Source organism: Erpetoichthys calabaricus, chromosome 1 (genome assembly GCF_900747795.2).
Source record: "Erpetoichthys calabaricus chromosome 1, fErpCal1.3, whole genome shotgun sequence".
Taxonomy (NCBI): domain Eukaryota; kingdom Metazoa; phylum Chordata; class Cladistia; order Polypteriformes; family Polypteridae; genus Erpetoichthys; species Erpetoichthys calabaricus.
Window position 1 is genome coordinate 252060430 of NC_041394.2, and position 26369 is coordinate 252086798.

Below are 26369 nucleotides of genomic sequence, written 5' to 3' on the forward strand. Positions count from 1 at the left end.
AATACAGACTTACACAAAAATAACGACTAACTGAGATCTTCTAAATGATTAAATCAGAGGAAAACGGTTGCAAACAGGTCCGACTGGATGGCATGCAATTTAAATTGAGATGAATTATTAACATATGTTTGTAAATCTAAATTAGCTATGGAAAACAAATTAAACATTACTAAAATTATGTTTATAAGATTTCACTTTAAATACCCAAGATAAGCAGGTCAATCCAATTCCGGATTTCCTAGAGCTAGTACCTAACCCACCAGCAGCACCAAGGTAATACAATTAGAGTGCATTCTGATGAAAAAATCTAAACTCACATGTACAGAGTCAAATTAAATGAATTCCAAATTGTTCTGGTGTAAGTGAATAGGCCCCGCAATGGACTGATGACTTCAACAGGGCTTTTTCCTGCCATTTGCCCAGAGCTGCCAGGATATACCCCAGTCCAGATAACAGTGAACTGCATTAAGCAGGTAAGTGAATGTTATGTAACTTTTGCGGTATAACAGTTTAAATAAAATGTGCATAAAATGGTGGAGCAATAGTTAACCCTACTGGCTTATATCCCAGTGTCCTGGGTGCATTCACTGCCTATATGAAGTATGCACATTCATTAGAACATTGGAACACTGTAGATGAGAACAGGCCATTCACCCTAACAAATCTTGCCAGTCGACTTAATTCTTCCAAAATAACATCAAGTTTAGTTTTGATGGTCCCTAAAGTTCTACTGACCTACCACACTATTTGACAATTAATTTGATGTGTCTGTGTTTCTCTGTGTGAAGAAACACAATGTAATGTTAGCGTAAAATTTACTTTTAACAAGTTTTCAAGTGAGTCCCCATGTTCTTGACGAACTCATTTTAAAGTCACAGTCTCAATCCACTGGACTAATTCCCTTCATAACTGTAAACATTTCAATTATGTCTCCTCTTAATCTTCTTTTGTTTAAACTGAAAAGGCTCAGCTCTTTTAATCTTTCCTCATAACTCATCCCTTGTAGCCCTGGAATCAGCCTAGTTGCTCTTCTCTGGACCTTTTCTAGTGCTGCTATATCCTTTTTGTAGCCTGGAGAGACCAAAACTGCACACAGTGCTCCAGATGAGGCCTCACCAGTGGTGTGTTATAAAGGTTGAGCATAACCTCCTTGGACCTGTACTCTACACATTGTGCTATATAACCTAACATTCTGTTAGATTTCTTAATGGTTTTTGAACACTGTGTAGAAGTTGATAGTGACAAATCCACTATGACCCCTAAATCCTTCTCATAAGGTATACTTTCGATTTTCATACCTCCCACTGTATATTCAAACCTAACTTTTTTAACTCCTATGTGTAATACTTCACATATCTCCATGTCTGAATGTGGGGATTCCAGTTTTCATCCCATATACCAAAGATGTGAATGTGATGTTTACTGTTGACTCTAAATTGGTACAGTGTATGTGCTGCAATGGACTGGGGCCTCATTTACAGTTGTTTTCAGTTATGTTTGAGATAGAAGGTACCCATTAAATATACCTTTAGATATGGGTCTATGAGTAAAAGGGAAATATCTGGTAATGACTGGAGCTATGGGATTTACAAATAACATGTTATCTACTATGTACCTCACACAGGGCATGCACTTCCTATTTCATAAATAATGAAAGCAGGTACAGTAAATGTCTGCCAGGGAAGTCAGAGAATATTGAAGAACTGGGTGTTGGGAATATGCGTGGTGTTGTATTTATTTCATTCTGTTTAAACCAGCTGAAAGGCTTTGGCAATCTTGTTTTCCTCAGGAGTTGTTTCTGTTAGAAACTGCCTTTAGGCAAATGGCCAAAATCATAGGAGACATTAATCACATAATTAACAGTTAATTTTTTACCTGCAGTTCACCTGCAATATTTTCCCGAGGTACATCATACGTAACCACAAAGTTTCCATCAATAATAGATGATGTGCAGTTTTCACATTTTCGCTGCTGTTGAAAATTTGGCTTAAATGAAACATGTGCCTGAAATACATCAAACAAAGAAAATGAGAGAAAGAAAAGCCTTGAGAACAGATGTGAAGGTGAAAGTAGTTAATACTGCAGCATATTTCATGTGTTGGGTTGGCATACTATAGAGCAAGTGTGATCAGTCTCGGTCCCAAAGATGAGTGACTGCAGGCTTTCACTAAAACTAATCTGAAAAAGTGAATCAAATAAAATGATGGTACAAATAAGCATTTTTCTTAATTTTTTCATTACTATTAAGTTAAGACACTGCAGATTAAGAAGTGGAGTATGTTAACTGTATAAACAAAAATTTAAATAACAATAACAACATTTATTTATATAGCACATTTTCATACAAATAATGTAGCTCAATGTGCTTTACATGATGAAGAAAGAGAAAAAAAGACAAAATAAGAATTAAAATAAGAGAACACCAACATTTTGTTTAGAGTCGGACAGGCATTGTCTGGTGATTCCTCCAGTGCTTGCTTTTCCTGCATATTCCTGATTTATGCTTTTTTTGCACAAGATTGTGCTTATAAAGCTCCATATTCATTCAACCATGTTTTATGACTTTTTGTAACCATTAAAAAACTTACCCAATTACTATATTAAACCTAAATTTTGTTAACTCCTGTGTACATGTTCAAATGAAACTCTCCATGAATGTATAGTACTTGAGTATTCAGCATACCCTTGTTAGTTCTTCCTGCTTTAACTAACTTAGTTTGACTTACTGATTTACTGTGCTGTCATTAATTTTATGTTACTAATTTTCATCGGTTCATTTACACGATTTCTCTACCTCCAGTGTGCAATTTTCACAATGTTTCTTGATGACACACTGCTTCCATGCTCCTCCTTGTGTATGTTAATATCGTGCTCTTGTTGCTACTTGTACTACAGATACTTAAAATTTGCATCCATTTTTGCATTTCAGTCTAATATTACATTGCAATCAACCAATTATTTAATCAAAAAAGTAACTGATTATTTAACTGATTGTAAATTTATAAACTACATTGTAAATCGGTTTGCTTTGGGAAGTGCCTTGTACTGGTAAATGCTGCCAGTAGTGCTATAACCTTACAAATCTAAAATAGAATGTTCTGTCTCTTCTACCCAATATCCTTCTTGAAGAACTGTCCTACTGTCCCATCACTGTTTTACTATTGGATACTGTCTGAATTTTGGCGATTCTCTCGTTTAATTAATATATTTTTTCAACAACCCAGGCTTGTAGTTTCTGTCTTCATAACATTCACAAGATTGTACTCTCTCTCACAACCTAAGATAGTCAACTCCTTGTTCGGTCTCTTGTTGGTTTTCAGCTTGACTCTGCAATTGTTTCCTGGCAGGACTTCCAGAATCTTCTTCAGTTCCTTGTTGACTTGTGTTCTCTGTTGCTCATTTGTCCCATGCTGCCTATTGTTCTTCTCTCCCTCCCCAATGGTTTTCAATTGTATCAAGGATGCTATTCAAAACACTTTTCGTAACCTATAGATTCTTTCATGTCTCTGCTCCACAATACCATAAGTTTCTCCTTATATGTTTGGCTAATCTATTGAATGTCAGTCCTCTCGCCAGTTATGTTAAAACTGGACAATGCTTCTCAGTTCTTGCTCTTAAGTGAAATGAGGTGCCCATGACCATCAAAACTGCTCCAAATCTACTACTATTCAGGCATGTCTTGAAAATGAACCAGTTTAAAAATATTTTGAGACTGTTTAGACTTTCTGCTTCTCTTCTTTACCTCTGGATAAAAGCAGTTGTAAATTCCAAACCACTATTTTTTATTTCCCTTAGCACTACCTATAGTGGTATACGTGTTGTACTCTGCTTTTATGTTTTTCTTTCTCTACTGTTTCTGTATTTTGTTGTTTCTAATGAATAATGAACTAATACGCATCTAATTGTCAGTATTATGGTTTGTTTTGTAAGTTGCCTGGGAAAATGGCATCTGCTAAACAATTATAATAATAATAATCAACATTTATTAACTACATGCCGCTGAGCTCAAACAAGAACCTGTACGTAACTCCTTGTAAATGAGCAGAACATGTAAGAACAAAATTATCAAAATTTTTCACACATAAAAGTGGTTTGGAAAATAGCATAAAAAGTAGCACATTCGTCTAATTTACACAACAGGATTTACAATGTAAAATGTCATCTGTAATTGACATCAACATATGACAGATGTAGCATCAGTATCGGTATAAATATACATAAGGTGATCAAAAGATCTAATAATAATTACCTTTTGTTTTGAATGTGTTATTTTAGTGACTCCTTTAAAGTGATCTCCAAGAAAATCGGGGCTTCTAACAAAACTAATTCCCGTGGGCTCAAAAATGTAGATATCAACCTGTAGAATGTAGATATCAACAGAATATCTCAAATTATTTAACAGAAGCATACATTTCAATAAGTCATGCTAAAATGTACTTCCATATGTACAATAAATATGGCAACAGTAGTGCATATGCACACTGCCACTTCATGAAGCTTTTAGATGACACTGTTATAGTCAGATCACTGTCCAGAATTTTAGACGTCAGTTATCAGTTGTTACAATTGTGAGAATCAATGCTTTTTCAAATGGAGCAGCACCTAGTATTTATAAATCAACATAAAAGAGACAGCAAAACTGACGAAGACCCCAGTCCAATAGATGTTTGTAGTCACAACACTGAGGAGATGAATAGCTTGTGTGGCACATCAATAAAATTCTTAGCTGCCACATTCAAGAGGATGCATGTAAACTAGATTCTAAAGGTCTGACAAATGCCTAATAAACAACTTGGAAATGCATTGATATACAGTATTTATGTGGAAGGTTTTGGTTTATAACTTTATACTACTATTCACCACTTTTAAAATGTAACATTTATGTTTACATTATTATACATGTAATACAAGTAAAAAGGACAGCATAGTGCTGGCAGGTTTTCTAAATTGTACAACTGAATATACCGGGATGAAGCTGAAACCAATCCACATTCATAATATCTCTGATATACACCAAACAATATGGTGATTAAAGAGAAAGCACGCAGTGAAAGGCTACTGGGAAGTAAATAGCTGCTTAACTGGATTATAGCTTAAATGTTTGACTAATAGCAATCATGTTGGCACAGCTAATAGTGCTCATGTCTCTGAGTTAACTTCATTTCATTTCTGTTCTAGACAGGTCAGTGTTTGAAGCAGAGGCTTCATGCCATTATATTGCTCAATAAAGGTTTACTAGCACAGGCCAATGAATACTTCTAGCATATGGTTTCTTCCTTTGTGCTGGAATTAATTCTGGCTGCAAACGAAACAGAAAATTCAGGGTTTAGAAGTGGCTCAGTGGGTTGATTCTGCTTTAAGAATACTTGTACAGTATTAAGATTAGTTTCTTTAAAGTAGAACTGTCCCTTGCTGTGTTGACAACATTGTGCTAACATCATCAGCCAATCTGCCTGTAGCTCACTCTCATCAGGCCCTCCCACTACTGCTCCCCTTTTGCTCACAGAGTAGCCACTTCTTTATGTTGTGGTCATGTGTGGACAGCTAAGGATTTTGCAGGTAGTTTTAAGCTTTAAGTTAACTGACCCTAGGCTAAAGGGATATTTCATTATACACTGTGTATCACATTTAGAAATAAGTTCCATACCTGTTTGATTTTCTTAATTTACCATGTTATCATATTTATACAAATTTCAAACTATTTCCTAAATATAATTAGATAATTATAGCTACATTTGTTACCTTCTATCTATTACCTATTTTAAGGGTCACTCAATAATTTAAAGAACAAAAAAAAAACACTAGTAAAATGACAAAAGTAATAATAGTAATAGTAAAAAAAGATACATACAAGCTATCATTTCCCTTCAAGTAATCGTCAGGAATAGCTTTTACCTTTTAATGACCGTGCAATAAACTATCATCATAATTTCAGTTTTAAATGTTGAATGATGGTATTCAAAGCGAATTTCTCACATTTTAAGTCACTATTTTTGTGAACTTTAAAAAGCTATTTTTGATTTGTGCACTTTATAAAAGGTGATACTGTATGCAATGCAAAACTTAATTATTCACTTTCTCTGTATGGTGTGTTTGATCTGTGTAAAAGGGGTACTATATATGGGTTCTGGAATGCAATTTAGGAACAGTAGACTCAAAAGTTACAACATTGTGGTAAGTTATAGCTACACCATCTATGATAAAGCTATACTGTATGTCATTTTAACAAATTACAGACTGTGGTCTTTTCATCGCTTTACAAAAACTCCAAGTCATGGTTTTTAAACCCAACAGTCCCAAGCAGTAAACAATGGCTTTCATTACATTTATTAGCCAGCAGATGTCACTAAGAACACATTTTAGTTTTAAGCAATGCTAGCTGGCCTGATGGTATATACTGTAGATAGTAATTGTCTTACAAACTTTTGTAGCTCTGTCCTAAAACAATCCATATTAATCTTGTTATTATTCCATTTGCTAACAGGTGAAAAATGATCTTATCAATGACAATAAAAATAGTATGTGAAATTAAAAGAAAGGGAAAGCCTGCCTCTTGTAAGATACCATCTCATTGAGTCTAATTCACACAAAAAACTGTAGGGTTTGAAAGTTCAATTCAATTTATAAAGCACACTTATCATGAAACAGGTTTAGAGTACTGCATACTCTTGCAAATATAACAAAAATAAAACAAAATTCACCCCAATACATACATAATAAATACTTGCAGGAGAAAGTTATAGTAGTCTTTTACTTTTAGCTGTGTTTTTTGGCCTGTATGTCTTTACAGTAGCTGGTAGTACACAATTCTATTATCTCATGAAGACAGCTATAAATGGCAGTATTGCTAGTTCACTATTACTGTAGATACAATATAAGTAACTAATAAAACTCTTATATAGCTCAGTGTTATCGCATTTTATTTTACTGATGGCATATAAAATAAACTTTGGAAGGTTGATTGTTATACTTAAGATATTATTTTGTTTGTTTACAAGTAACATTTTACTTAAAATTATTTAAGAATTATGTAACTGAACCTTAAATATGTTGCTTAATTTCTATTTCACAGTGAAGTTTGGCTTATAATTTATCTTTTTACATCACAATCCACCATGGATAGCTATTAACTCTGGTAGGGAAATGTATAGAAATCTTTATCATGGATTGTCATGCTTGTGTTGTGATTATGTGTTAGTTTATCAGTTGTATGCTTAGATAATGAATATATAGTATAAGATCTAGAAAAGGGCAACCCACAATCAGTTTATGTCAAAACTTTAATCTTCAGTATTTGCTTGACTCCTCTACAGCCCTATCATCAACTTTGCTTCAGCAGAATCCAGGATACATGGGAAGATTCTGTACACTTTAGTCATCATCCGAGCCATATTTCTTGGCCTAAACAGGATTACTCTGAAGTAAGTTAAAATACTCCTTCCACATGCAAATCAGTTAAAAACAGCAATAGAGCTGGCTCATCTGTTTGATCCACATCTTGCATGTTGTTCATAAATCAGATACTAAATTCCTTTAACACACATTAGTTTTAATAAACTGCACTTTTACATTTCAATCTACTAATGTTTAGTTGAAAGGGTTATTTGCTCAGGTTTTATTCAGTAAAATATGTGCTAAGAAGTTCAGGACAAGAACAGAGTTTTACCTGGAATTGCGGAACCAGTTTATCAGACTGAAGGTATAGGTTATACTCATAAAAGCCTTGTTTTCTGTACAGCATTTCCTGGTAATGTAACTCAAACTCGATGACGCTTCCTGGTGGAACGTGAACCTCAGTTTTAAATGTTTCCATGTCATAAGAATTTGTTCTGAAAGAATTATAAATAAGCATATTTATGTTTCAGTGCCATTTTTTACTCCTTTATCAGAACCATATTTAGCTGCATAGAACATTCACAATATAAGTTGTGTGCTTAAGTGTTTGTTACCCATCTTCTCATAACACGCATCTTACTTGCCAATATTAAAGCAACTGTTTCTACATAGTTTTAACATCTTTGTGCTTCCACGCAAGTAAATAAAATTAACACCTCAATTATGGTGGTTACATAGAACATCTTTGGTTGTACGGTTATTGAAAATAATTACCATAATTTCAGAAATCAAACAATACGAAAGATGGGTTCATGAAATTATTTTCCTCTTTTAAAACATAACAACGCACATCATTGTACCCTGTCATTTTTAAAAGGTAGGTCACTCAGTTCACCAGTACCTTACTATTCCTGCAGCCTTGCCCCTTGACCTGGCTTGTGTATACAGATTTCGTGCAGTAGTTTTTTCCATGACTGAGCCAACAAATGTTATCCCATTGACGTTCCTACATGGGAATAGAGGGGAACATCAGTTAGCTACAAAGAACCAGAGAAAATGATATTTAGAAGAATATTGAATTATAAATTGTTTACTAAGGTGTTTTTGTTTTCTGAAGAATACTGGTTTACCAGACATCGAAACACAGTATAAAAATATGAAGAACAACAAAAATAAGATAGTTAACTCAGTTATTTAATCTGTTTTCGCAATGTTCTGATACACTTACATAGTAAAGTTGGTGATGAAGGCACTTTTTGGTATTTGAACATTAAACTGTATACTTTTTGCAGTCTTGGCTGAATTGATTACTTTCCTGCGAACTGCAGTTTCAGCAAAACGGGAGGTGATTCTGGTTTCCACTTTAAAATAGGCTATTTTAATTCCATCTCCTGTATCAACCTAAAACACATATCAATAGTATTAGACAGTAGCTCATAAAGTTATAGCAAAGAATGATACTCTCAACATCTATGCATTTATTTTCTCAACCTGTGTTTTCTATTAAATGGTCACAAATACATACACATGATATATATGTAACATGTATGTGTAAATACTTGATATAATTTTTAGCAATGAAAAATTCAATATGCTATTGATTAAATTATTTTAAAAAAGCAAATATAAAATACCTTAGATAAATAAAATAAATGAAAGCAATAATGAAGGAACATTTTTGATCTTTTCAAGGTCTTCTTTCTCCAGCAGTGTCAATAGCCTGTCAGACACACTGGTATCTCCAAAATAACAGATTGATTTCTAGGTAATATTTATCTAAGGTTGTAATGCAGTAATACACAGAAAAATACCTCCCATTCTTCATTCTGTTCATCCTCCTCCTCCTCATTAGAGTCTATGTTTCTCTTGAAATGAAAATAAGCAAATATTAAATTAAAATATGCAGCCGTTACAGTAAGGCATTGCTTATTTTTTCATATAAAAATAAGGATGCCCTTTAATATTACTATAGAAATGTACATTACATCAAAAATAAAATCATTCTGTTTAAAACAAACATGAAATAAATAATTTTCATATATATTTCCTACCGTTATTTAGAACTAGATCTGTTCATAATGTTTCTGTTTAATGGCAAAGATGGTGCTCCCTCTCCACATTTAACAGTGTATACATTTGTCAATTACAGTATTAAAAACAAGTTAAAAGTTGTAGTTAGCACATAAAAGAATTTATGTTAGCCAAATTTACTTCAGTAAATAACAATATAGTTCACAATTTAGTTACATGTAGTTACAGAAGGTCATAAGGTTAGGTAATGATTCTGGCTTATGTACAGTACTTTAATAAGTCATTATCCTTGTTTAATAATATATAATATTTAATATTGTTTTTTGTATCAGTAAGGTGCTGCTGGAGTATGTGAATTTCCCCTTGGGATTAATAAAGTATCTATCTATCTATCTATCTATCTATCTATCTATCTATCTATCTATCTATCTATCTATCTATCTATCTATCTATCTATCTATCTATCTATCTATCTATCTATCTATCTATCTATCTATCTATCTATCTAACTAACAATGCATACCTGTAGTGGATGGTAATGTATGAGGAATGCAGCATTAAATGTATACAAAAGGTTAAAACATTTTTATCTTGATTATTACATAAAATACTTGAGTTGTGCTAATAATGGCTTAAATTGTCAAGTATTACAAATAACTTATTCTGGAAAAATCAAGTAGTTTGAGAATGTGTGTACTGTATTCCTCGGTTTTTCTGAGCAGTGCATTGGTGCAATAAGTCGTGTTCAAGTACTGTACTCCTTCTGATATGTTGTGATATTGTCAGTGGCGTAGCTAGGGGCGGGCACATTTTTGGGGGCGGCATTATTGGCCAAAAGGCTCAGAACATTTCACGTGTAAGCAGTAGGGTTCGGAAAAATATCACTCATGAATGAAAAAAAGTCAAATTCTCTGATTTTCATCCACAAATGCTTCAAAAATCATTTTTAGATGGTCCTTCTGTGACAGCATCAGACACTGCAGTTGAAATTTATGAGGCAATAACAAAAATAAACAGAAACATTACACCGATAATAATTTCTAGTAAGATAAACAACTAATTCACAACGTATAATTTCGTTTCGTTATCAATCCGAATGTGTTCTTGCTCATCCCCACCTATCACTTGTACACCACACCGGTTCTGGTTTTTGCAGCGTAATTATATTAAACTAATAATCAGAACACGGCTTATAAGTACGTCTGTACTATATTCTTGTCTAGTTGATGCTTATAAATAATTATATGTGAAAAAAAAAATTGCTGTTTCTCTATATATAAATAAATCTATGCAAAATGTATCTTAATTTTTCTCAATACGTCATTTTAATTTGCTATTTAAATAAGTTAACATATTCAGATATGTTGGAGGGCGGTAAATTGAAGCCCCGCCCTGCCCCGAGTGGCGCGAAATTGAGCTATGCCACTGGATATTGTCTAAGAAAAACTCAGCACATCTGTTGACTCTTCTCTAAATACCGAAAAATATGTTCATTATTAGCTTGATAATAAAAATATTTAATGCAATTTATATTGTATTAAAGAATGCCACAAAATAAGAACTTACTGTATATTTCTTTTTCCATTTAATTACCAATCCTACTTAATCCAGTTCAAGGCTAATGCAAGAGCCTGTCCCTATGACTGCACCTCAAGGCAGAAGCCAATGAAATAGTTCTTAAAACTGGGTTTATTTACTGTATGTATTCAAAAGGAAACTATATGTTTCAATAGGCCATGGCTGTGTAACACTGTAAACTGCATTTTGCTATACAGTATATGTGTTTGACTATATAGAGTCCATTTAATGTCTTATACAGCTTATGTACTGTGAGAAATAATTCATATCAATGGGTGGGGGTTGACTTGATTTGAACGTAGTTTTGTGACTTGCTTGTATGGAATGTTGTTTGATTTTAATGAATTCAATAAAATGTAAAAAAATAAATAAATAAATAATTCATGTCTTAAAATGTATTCCATAGTATTTTTTAATTTATAATGAAGTACCAATGTAAGCATCACTCCAATTCAACATCCATAGTGGAAGTTTTGCACCTATATTATGGAACGTCTAATTGTCCAGAAAGAACTTCTGCTTACTTAAAGTGTGTATTTCTTAAAACAATGATTCTTTTAATGATTCTTTGATAAATGAAAAAATTATCTTGTAAGAAATTATCACCTCATCATTGATATCTTCTGAATATTGGAAAGGCTAATTAAACACAAATGTATTCTTTGATTTATGAGATTTTTCAATTTTATAAATAAAATGTACTTTCAAATTGCAGCTGGAAGATACTTTGTGCCTTCTCTATTTTAGTTCCTTCAGTAGGATATTCTTTATTCTAAAACCATTCATAACTGTGTAATGTGTAGAGATGTCACACATTTGGAGATTAATTTCAAGCTGGATAAGCAATGACTATGTCAAAGAATGATTTCTAACAAATATAGAGTTTGTCTACATTTTTAAATTAAGTATAATAAGAAGAGCTGAAGTCAAGAAATACAAAACTACTCAAAATTAATAAGCACAAACTGATCACTTAAAAACGCCCCGATAAACATTTTTAATTAAAATTACGTATGGTTGTTTGTCTTTAAAGTTAATGGTTATATAGCAATTACAATGAAATTGGTGTCCAAATACTTTGTAAGGTATCAGGTGAACAAAGCACAACTTTAAGAATTAAGTGTAGTGAATTCCTCCTATTTCAGCATCGTATAATTCTGATAATCAGTGTAAATTTTGACTTTTTTAACTTGGGCTGAATTATCATCATTTCTAATAGCCTAATGTGAATGTAATGCTATAAATCATTGAAATCATTCAGTACGTAAACCCTTTAAACAACTTTGAAGTTACACTGTGTCATTTAATATATCAATAATTGTGCACATTTAAAATATGAAAAAATAAGTAAAACATTAAATGGAAAAATGTAAACTAATTATTCATTACTGTTAGTGATATATTAAATCACCAAATACTCTTACTTTACAAAGTCTTGGGCAATGTACTAGCATTATGAAAGATACCTCATGTAAATTTCTTAAATCAAAAGCAAGTAGCATCAAAGAAGTTATACTTGTAAATGAAATGTTATTCATAGATGCTTCATTAATAGCATCACAAAGGCAGCTCCTTTTTGTTCTGTTACAAACTCATTAGTAATTCCAAACAAAATTTTGCCAGATGTAAACACTGTTACATAGCTCTTAAAGTTTACTGTATATTGCACATTAATCATTTCTTGCATATGAGGAATTGTAACTTTGAAATGTTAAAACTTCAAATTCTAGTTTGAATTAAATATATATTTGCATAAAAAACAAATGATGCTTGCAAATTGCTCCACTTTTTTGAAATATAAAATGTCAGTGTCTAGGTCTAAGACTATTAAAAGTGTTCACAGGGGTGCTGTAGTGTGTTGAAGTAGTCTGGCAGTAGTTGGAATGTGTGTTTTCTTTTTCCTACCAATCTAACTGAAAGGAGTTTTGTTTTTATATAAAAATTGTTTGTGTTTTCATCATCAGCATGCTTTTCAGTCCTGACATTTTTTGACTTTTTGAGAATAAATATCGTGAAACTAGTTTTACTCATAATAGTTCAATTGATTTGGCTCTCTCTTTACACTTGGGGCAGTAACATCACCCTAACTTAAAGTTGTAGTATGGAATTACCTGTTATGACAACATGATATGAAGCTTGTATGTTCATTTTAATGTACTTATAAACTATTCATTTTGAACAGGACATATGGATGTGATAGCTGTGTGTCAATAGGTCATTTCTGCGTTCAGTGCATGTAATTCTGTATTTAAAGCAGGCACCTTGACTGACCCTGAGTAAAAATAAACAAATAAAATATTTAATTAATACTTAAGTATAGTTATTCATTGAATATTCCTGAAAACACCTGTCAGTTTAATGATCTGCTGAAGCAATTCCCAAAATAAAAATTAGGTTTAATTAGTTTTCTAAGCAGTCACTTGCTGTCGTCATACACATAGCAATTACAATTTGAGGATCTTAACAAGTAACTACACAAGGTTTCCTAAAAAAAAAAGTACATTTATTTTATATACCACTGCATCACTCCCCCATACTTAAAGTATTAGACCAAAAATGTAAACAGAATAGTTTTAGGTATAAGACAAAACAACAAATAGCATTTCACTTTTTACTGCATATCCTCCCTCTGTTCCAACACCAAAGTAATATACTGGGTATTCTTTATTTTTGTGTAAGAAATATGTTGTAGAAGATGCATACAATGATCAAATATTGCCAAGAATATGTCAAAAAATGCATCACTGAAGGGATCTGTACAGTGGCATCTATTATATTGGTTTTTAGAAGGCTTGGTAGATCTAATCAAAAAGGATAAAAAGGTCACCTCCAATGGGTACAGGAAGCGAACCTAAAAAACTGGTGGATGGCTAAAAATCAACCGGAGGTGCCTACAGATCAACTTGTTTATTTTCTGTTTTAACATGCTGGAAAAGGCACTGGCTTTTTCAGGTAGCATGGAGGAATACTGTGACCTCTTTATTCTCATGGTAAGTTTTAATTCTTTACAACATTTAAAGGGCTGTAATATTCACACCTGTGTAGCGAGATCATATATGCTTTATGATCACAAATACAATAAAATGTCTGCTCCTTTCATGTCTTAGTTAGATAATTCTATAGAATATTTATGGCAGTTAGCCAATGAAATAGGTGTCCAGTATACACATTGTTGATGTTACATGCTGACAAATATAAGTTCATTCTACTCTAAAAACCCCAGTTTCATGTTTAATTTTTACCAATTTAAAAGTACTGTATAATATTATCCATCTTCTAAACTAAGTGTTTCCAATACACAGCTAAAATTTCTTTCACTACCATCAGGCGAAAAACAAGAATCAACCTTGGATGGGATTATGAGTGCACTTTAGGGCACACAAATTTCACACTAGGCCAATTTATATTGCAAATTAAACTAACACACACACAGAACATAAGAAGGATGTGTAAAATATATACTAATAGAGACCAGACCAATCAAACCCAGGTCCTGTAACATGGCAGTATCACTGGGCTGACAAGCAGTTTATCTTTAGCTACGCAAAGCTGCAATAAGACCTCAGAATTTATTCCTGAAACAAGGAACATATACTTAATTTCAAATAGTTTAATCGTGTTTTCTACAATACAATAGATTTTATTTGTAGCTAGATGTTCAACTATGGGGAGAAAAGGGTATCCAAATTCAGAATTTATTGCTCTATGCATTGCTATGATCCTAAGGAAATGCAGCAAGAGGCCATAAGTACAAATGTCAATTGACAAAGCTTTAAACAAGAATGTTAAATGCTTACATAGATACCTAACTTTTAATATGTTTTTGGATATGACAGTGTATTTAAGAACAAGCATAAAAAGTGAAGGACCAATCATATATGTATCCATCTGGATTAAACAAAAATAAATACTTAGTAAAGATTTACAGAGAGGAAACTTCACAAAAAATATTTTATTAGTTTGGTAACTAAAACAACTGTTTAAGATAGTCTGGCTTCAAAAAGGTAAGATAGCTCCAATAAACATTGAATATATTTTGACTTTTTTCAGGATCTTTGATCCATTTTCTCAATGTTATTAAATAGTATTAAATAAAAATGTATGTGAGCATCCTACTTACAATGAATATCAAAACCAGTCTGTCTATTTAATATTATTCAGAGGTCACGTTATGAACCATACATGGCATTATCAAATTGATGGCTTTAGTGTGACATTTTACTTAGAAAAGAACAGTTCACAATAAGAATTGTTTGGTTTCCTTCATAAGCATAAGAGGATTATTAATAATCATAAGAAATTTAAATATATAATATTTAAAATTATATATAAATACAGTACGTAAAAATACATTAAGACATATGCAGAAGTAAAAAGCAAAATGTTTATAAACTTAGGCTTGTTAGAACAGCACATAAAATCTGAAACACATACATCCAATAAAAATTACACGTAAACACAATGTAAACTTGCAAATATTGCAGCACACGCATATTTCTAAATATATGTACAACATGCTTACTTTGTATCTCTCATATCTGCTGATTAATCGAGTCGCTGGCTGAATGTAAGAATTGAACTTGCCTATGTCATTGTCTTCCAGATAGTTCCATGTCAAATCCTATTTTACAGGAACAGAAATAGCAATTAATGAACCACCAAGACTTCATTAGATTTGAATATGTTTATAAGAAAAGCTACAGATATATCAGAGAGCAATTCCTAATTTTTTTTAATCAGAAAAGGAAATCCTTAGCTTTAGACTCAAGTAAAACAAATGTATATCCTTTAGGAATTAAAACAGGTTTTCCTCCTCACAACATTCCTCCTCCTCACTTGTTACAAATTCCAATAAACCCTTCCTTTTCAAAAATATTACAAATCATTACAAAAACACTTACCTGCACATCGTCACTTTCTGCAACAAAAAAAACAAAACTTTGTACTTGTACAGCAAGTAATAGGCATATAAAAGAATTAAGATGTCTCATTATGCCTTCCCTCTTACAACGACAGGCAAACAAGTGGAGAAACTTGGGCAGCACTCCAAGCTAGAAACAGTAAAGTTACACTGGAGGACTGATTTGGACTTTAGTTTAGGCTTTTGTCAATATTTGATCTGTGCCATGGTCCCTTACAAGTGAATTTTGGACAGAAATTGTGCAAGTATGAGTGTTTTGCTTCTAAGAAGTGTAGCTATTTAATAAGCATGCAGTTTAATTAATTTTCATTGCTTATTAAATATAAAGTTATTTATTGCTTTGTGTAATATTCCTTGCTGTCACAGAGAACATAGAAAAGAATGTAAATGTTAGATGCGGGTCAGTTTTATAACAAATGCATATTATTCATATATACAGTATATCAATAAGGCATAATGTATAAGAAAACAAATGTTATTTTTGTGTTAAGCACAAATAAATTGTTATTAAAGATTAATATTAAGATGCAGGTTCAAAAATGGATAGATAGATGGGTTACAAACTGACCACAAAAATGGCACATAAAATGAAGTAGAAACTCATCACTATCTGTCTGTCTATTATGTGAACTCCTTTTTCTATCCTAACCAGTATCCAAAGCAGTGGTCTTAAACTCCGGTCCTGGAGGGCCACAGTGGCTGCAGGTTTTCATTCTAACCCTTTTCTTAATTGATGACCCATTTTTTGCTGCTAATTAACTCCTTTTCCTTTCAGTTTAATTGACTTGTTTTTTGAGATTTGTTTCCCTGAATTGCTTCATGTCGTTCCTTAAATGGCACCCAAACAGAAATGAAGTGAGACGTGATTGAGCCAACAGAAGACCAACTAAGTCAGCGCCTCAAGCTCCAACCAATTTCACTCCAACCAGTTGCTTAATGAGGTGTGGAGTCTTGTTGTTAATTAAACCCGTTCATTAATTCCATGGCTTGTTGCAGCTCTCATTGTGCAATAGCAGACATTTTGATTTGCTCTTTTCTAAGAGCACTGCTAAAATGTTTTAGGGACCTGAGCAGATCAGCATTCCTGAGACCTTCATCTTTATTTATTTTCAGATATTGTATGAGGGATGTAGTTTGCTGGTCATGTTTTAGCTAATTTTGTATCTCATGACTGTTTTGCTGCTAATTAAGGAAAAAGAAACATTTAAGGGGTCTGATTCTCCAAGAGCAAGTCAAACAAAATTGAAAAGTAGTTAATTAGCAGCAAAAACAGGTCTCTAATTAAGAAAAGGTTTAGAATGAAAACCTGCAGCCACTGCGGCTCTCCAGGATCAGAGTTTGAGACCACTCATCTAAAGCCTATCTGTACAGCGCCAGGCACAAGACAGCAATCAATTCAGGAAAGGCTGACAGTCCATTGCAGAAGCCCATTACTTAGTCACACAGGTTAAAAATAAATTAATTAATGAATTAATGAGTGTTCAAATGCTTTATTATTAGCTAAAAACAACAACAAAATAAAACATAACCATTGCATGCTTAGCAAAGTAAAATGAGAGCAAGACAGAAAATAAAAAATGTTACCTTGGTTTCATGTATACTTGCACTGTCATTGTTCATTATGTAAACATTACAGCTGAACAGTTCAAGCAAATACGGTTATTTTGGAATACAGAAATGAGTTTTCAGCAGCATACACAACACTGGATAAACTGTACCACACTGATTAGGAAAAAAGGATTGACAGTTATTTGCCAACAATGAACTATGCCTGCAGCATACAGTATGTTATTACTTTGAATGGATCTATTCTTCCGGCCATTTTCTAATGGTGACTTTCACAATTACAAGGTCACAGGAGCTCAGCACACTGCATTGACTACCATAGACTGGATATCATTCCACCATTTGGCATACTGATACATATACAACAAGGCCAGTATTGATTCAGAAAATAATGTTTTGTACATGTACAGTATATGGGATGTAAGATTAAACCAGGGCATTTGAAGCAATCACATAAGTCGATGGCTACAAAACCCATACCACCATTGCTATTATTATAAACACAGTGTAAAAATAAAACAGGATGATTTTATCAATTAAAAATCCAAATTAAAACACTTATGTCAACATGAATAGTCTAAATCAAACTTTATTTGCTGCAGGCAAACCACACATATCTTTATTTATACAGAAAATACATATACTGCAGTATCCTTTCTTCTCCAGTCTGAAAACAGGAAAACAGTTTAGAACAACTGTAAGGTGAATTAATTAAAACTAAATACATTTTCTTTTATATACTACACACATGCAAATCCTAAACAGTAGACAAAAATGACAAGATCTCTTAAGTTGAAGGTTTGGTTATGAAAACCATACATACAGTATTTTGGGTTAGTTCATGTCTTTTCAATAAGGTTTCTGCTATATTCTAAAAGTGGTATCTTTACTCTCTCTGTATAAACATTGATAGTTAATTGTGATCCTTTGCCTTACTGCATTTTTAGGCACGCTTCCCTGTTGAGTTTACAGTGATCATCCCTAGAGTATATAACAACATAAGCTGAGAAACAAATGAAAGGAGACTATTCAGTCAATTAGGCTCATTTGGTTATCTAATAGCCAAGTTGACAAGGTTTCTGCTTCAACTACATTAACAGCTCGTTTCAGATTCCTATAATTCTTTGTGAAAAGAAGTTCCGGTGACTTCAATTTTTCACCAGTGTCAACAAGTACATGAGTTACTGTGAAAATAAAGACTTCTATGCAGCCTTTTTTCTCAAAACTCAAAAGCTTTCTTTCTCCAAAGTTTATAGTGGTGCTGTGTCTTTTTGTAGTATGGTGACCAGGCCTACACAAGCTCCAGATGCAGTCTCCCTAGTCTGAGCATAATGTTCAATGATTGATATACTTACATTTTATTTGCTTGTTCACATTGTCTGGATGTTGAGTTTGTTACGTCAATGTAAATCTTTAAATCCTTCTCAGAGGTTGCTTCCTAAAAGGAATCATAAACCACTTTGTATGTACAGTATAATTAATGTTCCTTATACCTGCATTTACTGCCCTTCCCAAGCGTATGCCCAACCTCTTTTTGGATTATTTTGCTCAGTACTTACTACACCTTCAATTTGAGTGTCATTTGCAAATTTCACAGATTTAACAGAGCGTCACAGTGCAAGGATAGCTTCCTGAAGACTTCACTCTTTGTGGGGCTGTTAGGATTTAACCTGTTGTATAAAAGACATAATAATTAGATAAATATTAATGTAAGAAATATTAATGCAAAATAAAAATAAGAAACAATTTCAATAGAAAATGTATTGAATCAAATAATGGAGCAAACCGAAGAAAAAAATGAAAAAGAAAAAAGCTACTTAACAGAAAAGGATAAAGGAAACAAATACAAAATATGAAATTCAAAGAGCTGAAATGAAAGCTAAAATGAAAAACTAAATACAAAAAATAATTCATATAACCTAGAAATACAAACCCCATGAACAACTCTTAATCAGAATATAAATTCATCCATTTTCCAACCCACTGAATCCAAACACAGGGTCACGGGGGTCTGCTGGAGCCAATCCCAGCCAACACAGGGCACAAGGCAGGGAACCAATCCTGGGCAGGGTGCCAACCCACCACAGGACACACACAAACACACCCACACACCAAGCACACACTAGGGCCAATTTAGAATCACCAATCCACCTAACCTGAATGTCTTTGGACTGTGGGAGGAAACCCACGTAGACACGGGGAGAACATGCAAACTCCACGCAGGGAGGACCCGGGAAGCGAACCCAAGTCTCCTAACTGCGAGGCAGCAACGCTACCACTGCGCCACCGTGCCACCCTAATCAGAATATAATAAGTAATAATTATCTAGGCGTTTCATTATTTAGCTGATGCCTTTATCCAACTCAACTTATAACATTTAGGATACAATTGGGTATATTTCTTTTGTTTTCCCAAATGAAGCATAGACAGGTGAAGTGACTTGCTCATGGTTACATAGCATCAGTAGTGGGATTTGAAACTGCAGCAATAGAAAGTCAAATCCTTACACTAAAAATTAAAAAGTACCTCTTGACATTTCAATACCATTCTTTTACACAAAAAGCAGGGGGATTTAACTAGATCCATCCATCCATCCATCCTCTTCCGCTTATCTGAGATCGGGTCGCGGGGGCAGCAGCTTGAGCAGAGATGCCCAGACTTCCATCTCCCTGGCCACTTCTACTAGTTCTTCCGGGGGAATCCCAAGGTGTTCCTAGGCCACCTGAAAAACATAGTGCCTCCAGAGTGTCCTGGGTCTTCCCTGGGGCCTCCACCCAGTTGGTTGTGCCCGTAACATCTCACCAGGGAGGCATCCAGGAGACATTCTGATTAGATGCCTGAGCCACCTAATCTGACTCCTCTCGATGCGGAGGAGCAGCGGCTCTACTCTGAGCCCCTCCCGGATGACTGAGCTTCTCACCCTATCTTTAAGGAAAAGCCCAGACACCCTGCAGAGGAAACTTATTTCAGCCACTTGTATTCGTGATCTCGTTCTTTCGGTCACTACCCACAGCTCATGACCATAGGTGAGAGTAGGAACGTAGATCGACCGGTAAATTGAGAGTTTTGCCTTACGGTTCAGCTCCTTCTTCGCCACGACAGACTGATGCAGACCCTGCATCGCTGTGGACGCCTGTCGATCTCCTGCTCCATTCTTCCCTCACTCGTGAACAAGACCCGAGATACTTGAATTCCTCCACTTGGACCAGGATCTTGCTCCCAACCCTCAGGACCATGGTCTTGGATTTGGAGGTGCTGATTCCCATCCCAGTCGCTTCACACTCGGCTGCGAACCGATCCAGAGAGTCCAACTCTCACTGGAAACGGGTTCGACTTACTTCCTTCCGGCAATGTGGACAAAGCTCTGACACCGGTTGTATAGGGACCAAACAGCCCTTATCAGGGGGTCCAGTACCCCCTACTCCCGGAGCAACCGCCACAGGATTCCCAGAGGGACATGGTCAAACGCCTTTTCCAAATCCACAAAACACATGTAGACTGGTTGGGCAAACTCCCATGCAACTTCCAGGACTCTGCCAAGGGTGTAGAGCTGGTCCTGTAAATACAGGGATCCATTTTGTCTTCCTTCTTGTGGATTGGAGTTACATTTGTAACTTTCCAGTCATCATGAACATCTCATATCTGAAGTAACTGTTGTAGTATGTCTAATAAAGGTTTATAAATAGCATCTTTCATTTCTCTCAAACACTAATATTAAAATCTCATCAGGCATGGAAGGGTTTGTTAGTCTTAAAAGGATTGAGGCCCTGTACTGCAAAATAGTTTGCAGTTTATTTTGGCTTCAATGGCAATTCTTTTTCACTTTCTCTTTTAATATTTCAAATGCTTTTTTTAGCTCCTTGCCATAGCATTTTGCATCTGAGCTTTTTGGCTGCTTTTTCATTTTGTTTTTTTTCGAAATAATCTTTTTAGCCTTATGTTTTTAATAATCCCTTTATTCTTCCATTTAGGTCATTCCTTTAATTTTATTTGTTTTGGAAATAAATATTTTCCTAAATCAGAATGTCTCTGAAGTGACACCATATTTTATTTATAGTTTCTGAGTTACGATTCTATTTTCTCCAGATTTTTCCCCTGATACTTAAAGTCTGCTTTTCGCAAATAATGTTCTGGAGTGCATTTATTTGTTTTCAAAGATGATTGCAAATGTAATCATATCGTGATCAAAGTTTTTAAAGGATTAATAGCATCTGTTTCTTATGCTCGTTACAATATAAAAAATGTCTACACAGGTGTTTCCCCTGTGTTGGGTTTTAAAAGAAATTGGTAAGAAAATGGTCAATTCTTATGAGCATCAATTTAATGTCCTGTACTACAGACATTCCAGTAAATGTCTGAAGTGCTAAAATTTTGTACATACAAAGCAACAAGTGCATTTCAGTTCATCTCAAGTGTGTTTGCATGTACACACAAAGCTGGAATCAGGTGATTAACCTGGTTAAAGCAGAAACCTGCTTTCATAAAAAAAACCTGTTTAAAGTAGATGTTCTAGACCACTTATGCAGTTCTCATTTGGGAAACACTCCAATGTCATTAAAAAAAAAGAAAAGATTTAACATCACCAGTCATCTATCTTGAATCTGAAAACTAGCATGGAGCCTGAGTCTTCCAAGTAGGGTGGGGAACGTTACTTATAAAACATTAAATTTCTCATTACTTAAAAAAAATAACTAAATATGTTATATAGTTACTTAATATAAAATATAACAGGTTAAAAACAGTGTGTGGCTGTCCAGAATTTGTTATTAAATCCTAAGCCCATATATGAACCTTCATAAAACTGTCCACGAACACAGCCAAACATGATAATTTGTGTTTTATAAAAATGTATAGTCATTCATGTTCTGTGAACTAAATAACATCCATTGCCTTTCTACATCCCCAACCTGAGCCCCTGAATTTTCAACGTATGAACACTAGCTGCTACCCCTCCCATTACACTTTTTCAAAATATCTCTAGCAAATAATTCAATGAAAAATTAATTGACACTTTATTAAAATGTTTATGTTACCGGGCTGCAGGCAACACACTCTTTTCCACTTGGCTGCATACCAGTACGTCTGCTTCTTGCCTTACAACCAGTGCTGATGGGATAATAATAACGCTGATATTTTTACTTCAAAAAATAAGAATTGCACGAGGATACTTGTCACTTTAAACAGTAATCAGACCACTTAATGCATGTTATTTTTACACATTACTCTACGGTTCTTGAGATTGTGCTGCTAACCTAACACTGTAGGTTCAGCTCATAAACATAAATTTAGTGATTTCTGAAATAGTGAGACAGATTATTTCAACCAGAAGAAGGAATAATGAGATTGCCTGAGACATTGCCACAAAAAACTTCTTTGTAGCTGCTGAATGCAAGTGCGAAGCAAAGACTGGTGGTCACGGACATGTACAGACTACAAAATCCTTAAATTTAACCTAGTTAAGAGTATGGCCAATTAACCTCTTTATTAATGGAGAAATCTAAACATTAACAAAGTTTCCCAGAGACTAATATCCCGGTTTCCCTAAGTGGAATAATGGTTTAAATGGCATTTTAGAAACTAAGTTTCTATGAATAACCAGGTTAATAAAGCACATGTAAATGCACCGATTGTAATAAAAAGTTGGTGACTATAAAAAAAGTGACGGTGTAAAATTAAGAATTAAAGAAAGTGTAGCGCTCACCCTTTGTGTGGGTGGAGCTTACACGTTCTTTCTGTGTCTGGATGCTATTTGGTAAGGGTATTATGGCGTCCCCCCATACTGTATTCCAAAGGCATGAGTGTTATGGTAACTTCCAATGGGCCATATGTGAATAAAAGATGATCTCCCCAGTTGAATTAAAATGCTTCTGCCAACCCATAAAGTTGTATGGTGACAATGCCACCCTCTAAATGACTTAATTGTTATAGTATTACATGCGTTATGTATTTTATTGCTATTGTTGTTGTTTCTGTGTTATAATGTGTTGTTGTCATTTTTATGTAGTTTCTGTTACATTTATAATTGTGCACTGTTCCTTTAAATGTTGTGATGCCCAAGGGCATGTACAGCTGCACTAAACCTGACACAGACAGGCAGGACACAGGTTTAGCACACAACACACAGTTGTATTTACAGTTTACCTTCCATAGCACACAATTCTCACAGGGCAAAGCACAACACAGTCCCTTTGCCACCAGTCCTTCCACCTCCACTCCTCCTCAAGAGCTTCGTCTTCTTCCTCCCGACTCAACACATTGAGGGATGGTGACTGGCTCCTTTTATAGGGCACCCAGAAGGAGTCCATATGCCCAACAAGGTTCTTCCAGCAGCACTTCTGAATGTGGTGCTGCCAAACAGGGCCCTGTAAAAGTCCAGGCGCCCCCTGGCGGTGGCCAAGGGCCCCAGACAGGTTTGAGCTTCCATGCTCACAACCTGTGGCCCTGCTGCAAGCCAAGGGGGCTGTTGTCTGTCAGTCCAGGGGAAAAAATGGTCTTGCAAATACTATCTTCCCTGGTCCTTCCATACTGAGGGTGTCCTGGCCGTCCGTCACAATGTTCTTACATCCCCTTTTCTTTGTGGGTGAGCCACAAGGAGCATGAACACCCTGACATTACTACTCCTGGGCTCTTCCTCTGGTTAAATAAGTGAGCCAAGAAGGCCTAGGTGTGGGAAATATTGAATGGAGTTCCTGTTGCGAGTAACATTGTTCTTGGTGGATCTGACTTTTGTGACTTCTTCCTTTTGTTTATAGGATTCTGCATTCTGCACTGTGTTTGGAACAAGTTAATTTAAAACTGCCTTTTGGGTAAACCCCTTTTGTGCCTTTTTTTTTGCTCTGTGGAGCTTTGTCTTGTATTTTTCTATTGTTAAATAAATTATTTTTATAAAGAATCTTGTTTGCCCTGTTCATACAAGCCAAAGGTTTATGACAATATTTCATCTTGTCATGCTTTTGTTTGGTTTTTTTTTAAAGATATTTATATTTATTTTACCAGCTCCCCATTTTTGTGACCTGCTCTGGCTGAAGCCAGTAGTTAGTATTTAGTGCCTGGGTGAAAATATTGAGCCTCTGCCGGGCAGACTAGTGCAGATCTTGGCCTGCTCTGTAGCTATTTTTTGGAGACCTTACCTTATCTTGCTATGAAGGAAACTCCTACCATGACATTAACACATGGCCCAAAGAAACTCCAAATCAATTTAACAAAACAGGTTTACAACAGCTTCTTCTAAAGAAGTCAGCTGGGAACAGTTTAAAGCTTTAGATAGGAAAAAATTAGCCACAATCTACCAAAAGAAACGCAGGTAGGATAAGTTTACAATGGGTTGAAGAAGAAAGAAAGAAAGAAAGAAAGAAAGAAAGAAAGAAAGAAAGAAAGAAAGAAAGAAAACACGCAATATGATTAAAATATTTAAGTACCAAACTATACATACTGAACCAACATAGTTAATCTTAGAATCAAACAAAAACATTTTATATTTAAATTCAAAATGAAACAATATTTTTTCTATGTGCCATAAAATCAAACCCATCAACATTTAAACTCCTTGAATACCCACACAGACTAACAACTCCATTGATAATAATTAACAAAAGGACAAAAACTGACCACTCCAATATTCACCCATTTTTTTCTACACTGGCTTCCGATATAACACCAACAAGATGCTTCCCCTAAGATATAAGATTTAAAAAATCATACTTATAAAAATCCTCCAAAAATGCAAGGCCACAACCATACTATACAGATAATAAACATACCTGTAGCCTCCAATGCATACTGTGTGTAACACAGCTCAAACACCCTAGCTGCAGAAAAGCAGTCAGCTTCAGTGAGTCCTGCCTGATAAAGAACACCTATAGTCTCGGATGAATTTTCACCTGCAGTGTCACTGCTAAGCAGGCCAGCAGGAACTCAGCTTGTTTCCTAATTTAGAGCTGTTACACGAAATAACATTAAACATGGGAAAGAAGCACAACTTCCATGACTAAGTGATTGATTGATTGATTGATTAATTAATTGATTTGTTGTTTGGTTTATTCTGTATGAGCTCTTTTTGACAACAGCATGCCCTGTTAAGTAAGCTTTTTTTCCCAAATTCTATACTGTATCTGGATTTCTCTGACTTTTTTAAATTTAGATTTTTGGAGTTGTATCAATTTTTACTGTAAGAAAGTATTCAATAATCATAACAATAAAAATAATACTAAGATGGCACATACGCATATTTAGTAACAGCAAGATGTTCATGGCATAAATGAATGAATAAATTATCTAAAGTTCTGTGCACAATTGAAAAAGGAGTATTGTACCTATAAATAAAAAAGCAATTTGAAATTTAAATCACCTGAATTTACCAAACAAAAAGGCCTTAAACTCTAACACCCTTAATCAGTGCAATTTGTTGTACTTTGGCGCTGTGTTCATTGGCTTACTTCCATCTCTGATGCACGCTGGTGACTTTTTCTTCCCGGTGAGGAGTGTATTTGCTGAAACTACAATCACAACTGATTGAGCAGACTGGACAACATATGTAGGAAAATGATACCTCCACAATGCTTCAGAATCTCTGACTTGCACCCTTCCAATAATCAACAAGCTCCATAGAAGGAAAGGGACACCTGTACATATGTTCCAGAAAAGCTGTTAACTCAATTCATAAAAGTCACTGGGATACTGTTATGCCCTGAATTTTGCAGATTGTTTTTTAGTGTATTATTTTTACATTTTGTCCTGTTGGTCCCATACAACTAGATAACCGATGTGCCTTTATTGATACACCGTGATGTATACACACAGTATGTACACAAACACCAAGAAATATAACAGGATTTCTGGGAAGAATATGTCTATTATAAAAAAAAAATCTTGGAAGGCTTGGAAAGAGACGAGATGTGATTTTCTCTGAGAAACTTTAACGTCCCATGAGACAAGGCAG

At 34.5% G+C, this 26369-nt stretch overlaps 1 protein-coding gene and 1 long non-coding RNA gene across 2 annotated transcripts in view; both read right to left on the bottom strand.

Moving 5' to 3' along the window:
* itih2 (inter-alpha-trypsin inhibitor heavy chain 2) overlaps nt 1–16014 on the bottom strand; it is a 52586-nt gene extending 36572 nt beyond the window's left edge. Inside the window, exons 1-8 of the mRNA XM_028814030.2 lie at nt 15846–16014; nt 15467–15565; nt 9147–9200; nt 8564–8736; nt 8237–8341; nt 7667–7829; nt 4250–4357; nt 1876–2004 (exon numbers count right to left, since the gene is read on the bottom strand). Coding sequence (XP_028669863.2) covers nt 1876–2004; nt 4250–4357; nt 7667–7829; nt 8237–8341; nt 8564–8736; nt 9147–9200; nt 15467–15565; nt 15846–15935 — 921 coding nt within the window. The 5' untranslated portion in view covers nt 15936–16014. The remainder of the gene's footprint in view (nt 1–1875; nt 2005–4249; nt 4358–7666; nt 7830–8236; nt 8342–8563; nt 8737–9146; nt 9201–15466; nt 15566–15845) is intronic.
* Nucleotides 16015–17230: 1216 nt separating this feature from the next.
* Nucleotides 17231–25283, bottom strand: LOC114660992 (uncharacterized). The gene is made up of 4 exons (XR_003717788.1): nt 25192–25283; nt 18991–19101; nt 18787–18869; nt 17231–17587 (listed from the first exon to the last, which is right to left on the bottom strand). It is a non-coding gene; the product is annotated as an uncharacterized LOC114660992 (long non-coding RNA).
* Between the last annotated feature and the right edge of the window lie 1086 nt (nt 25284–26369).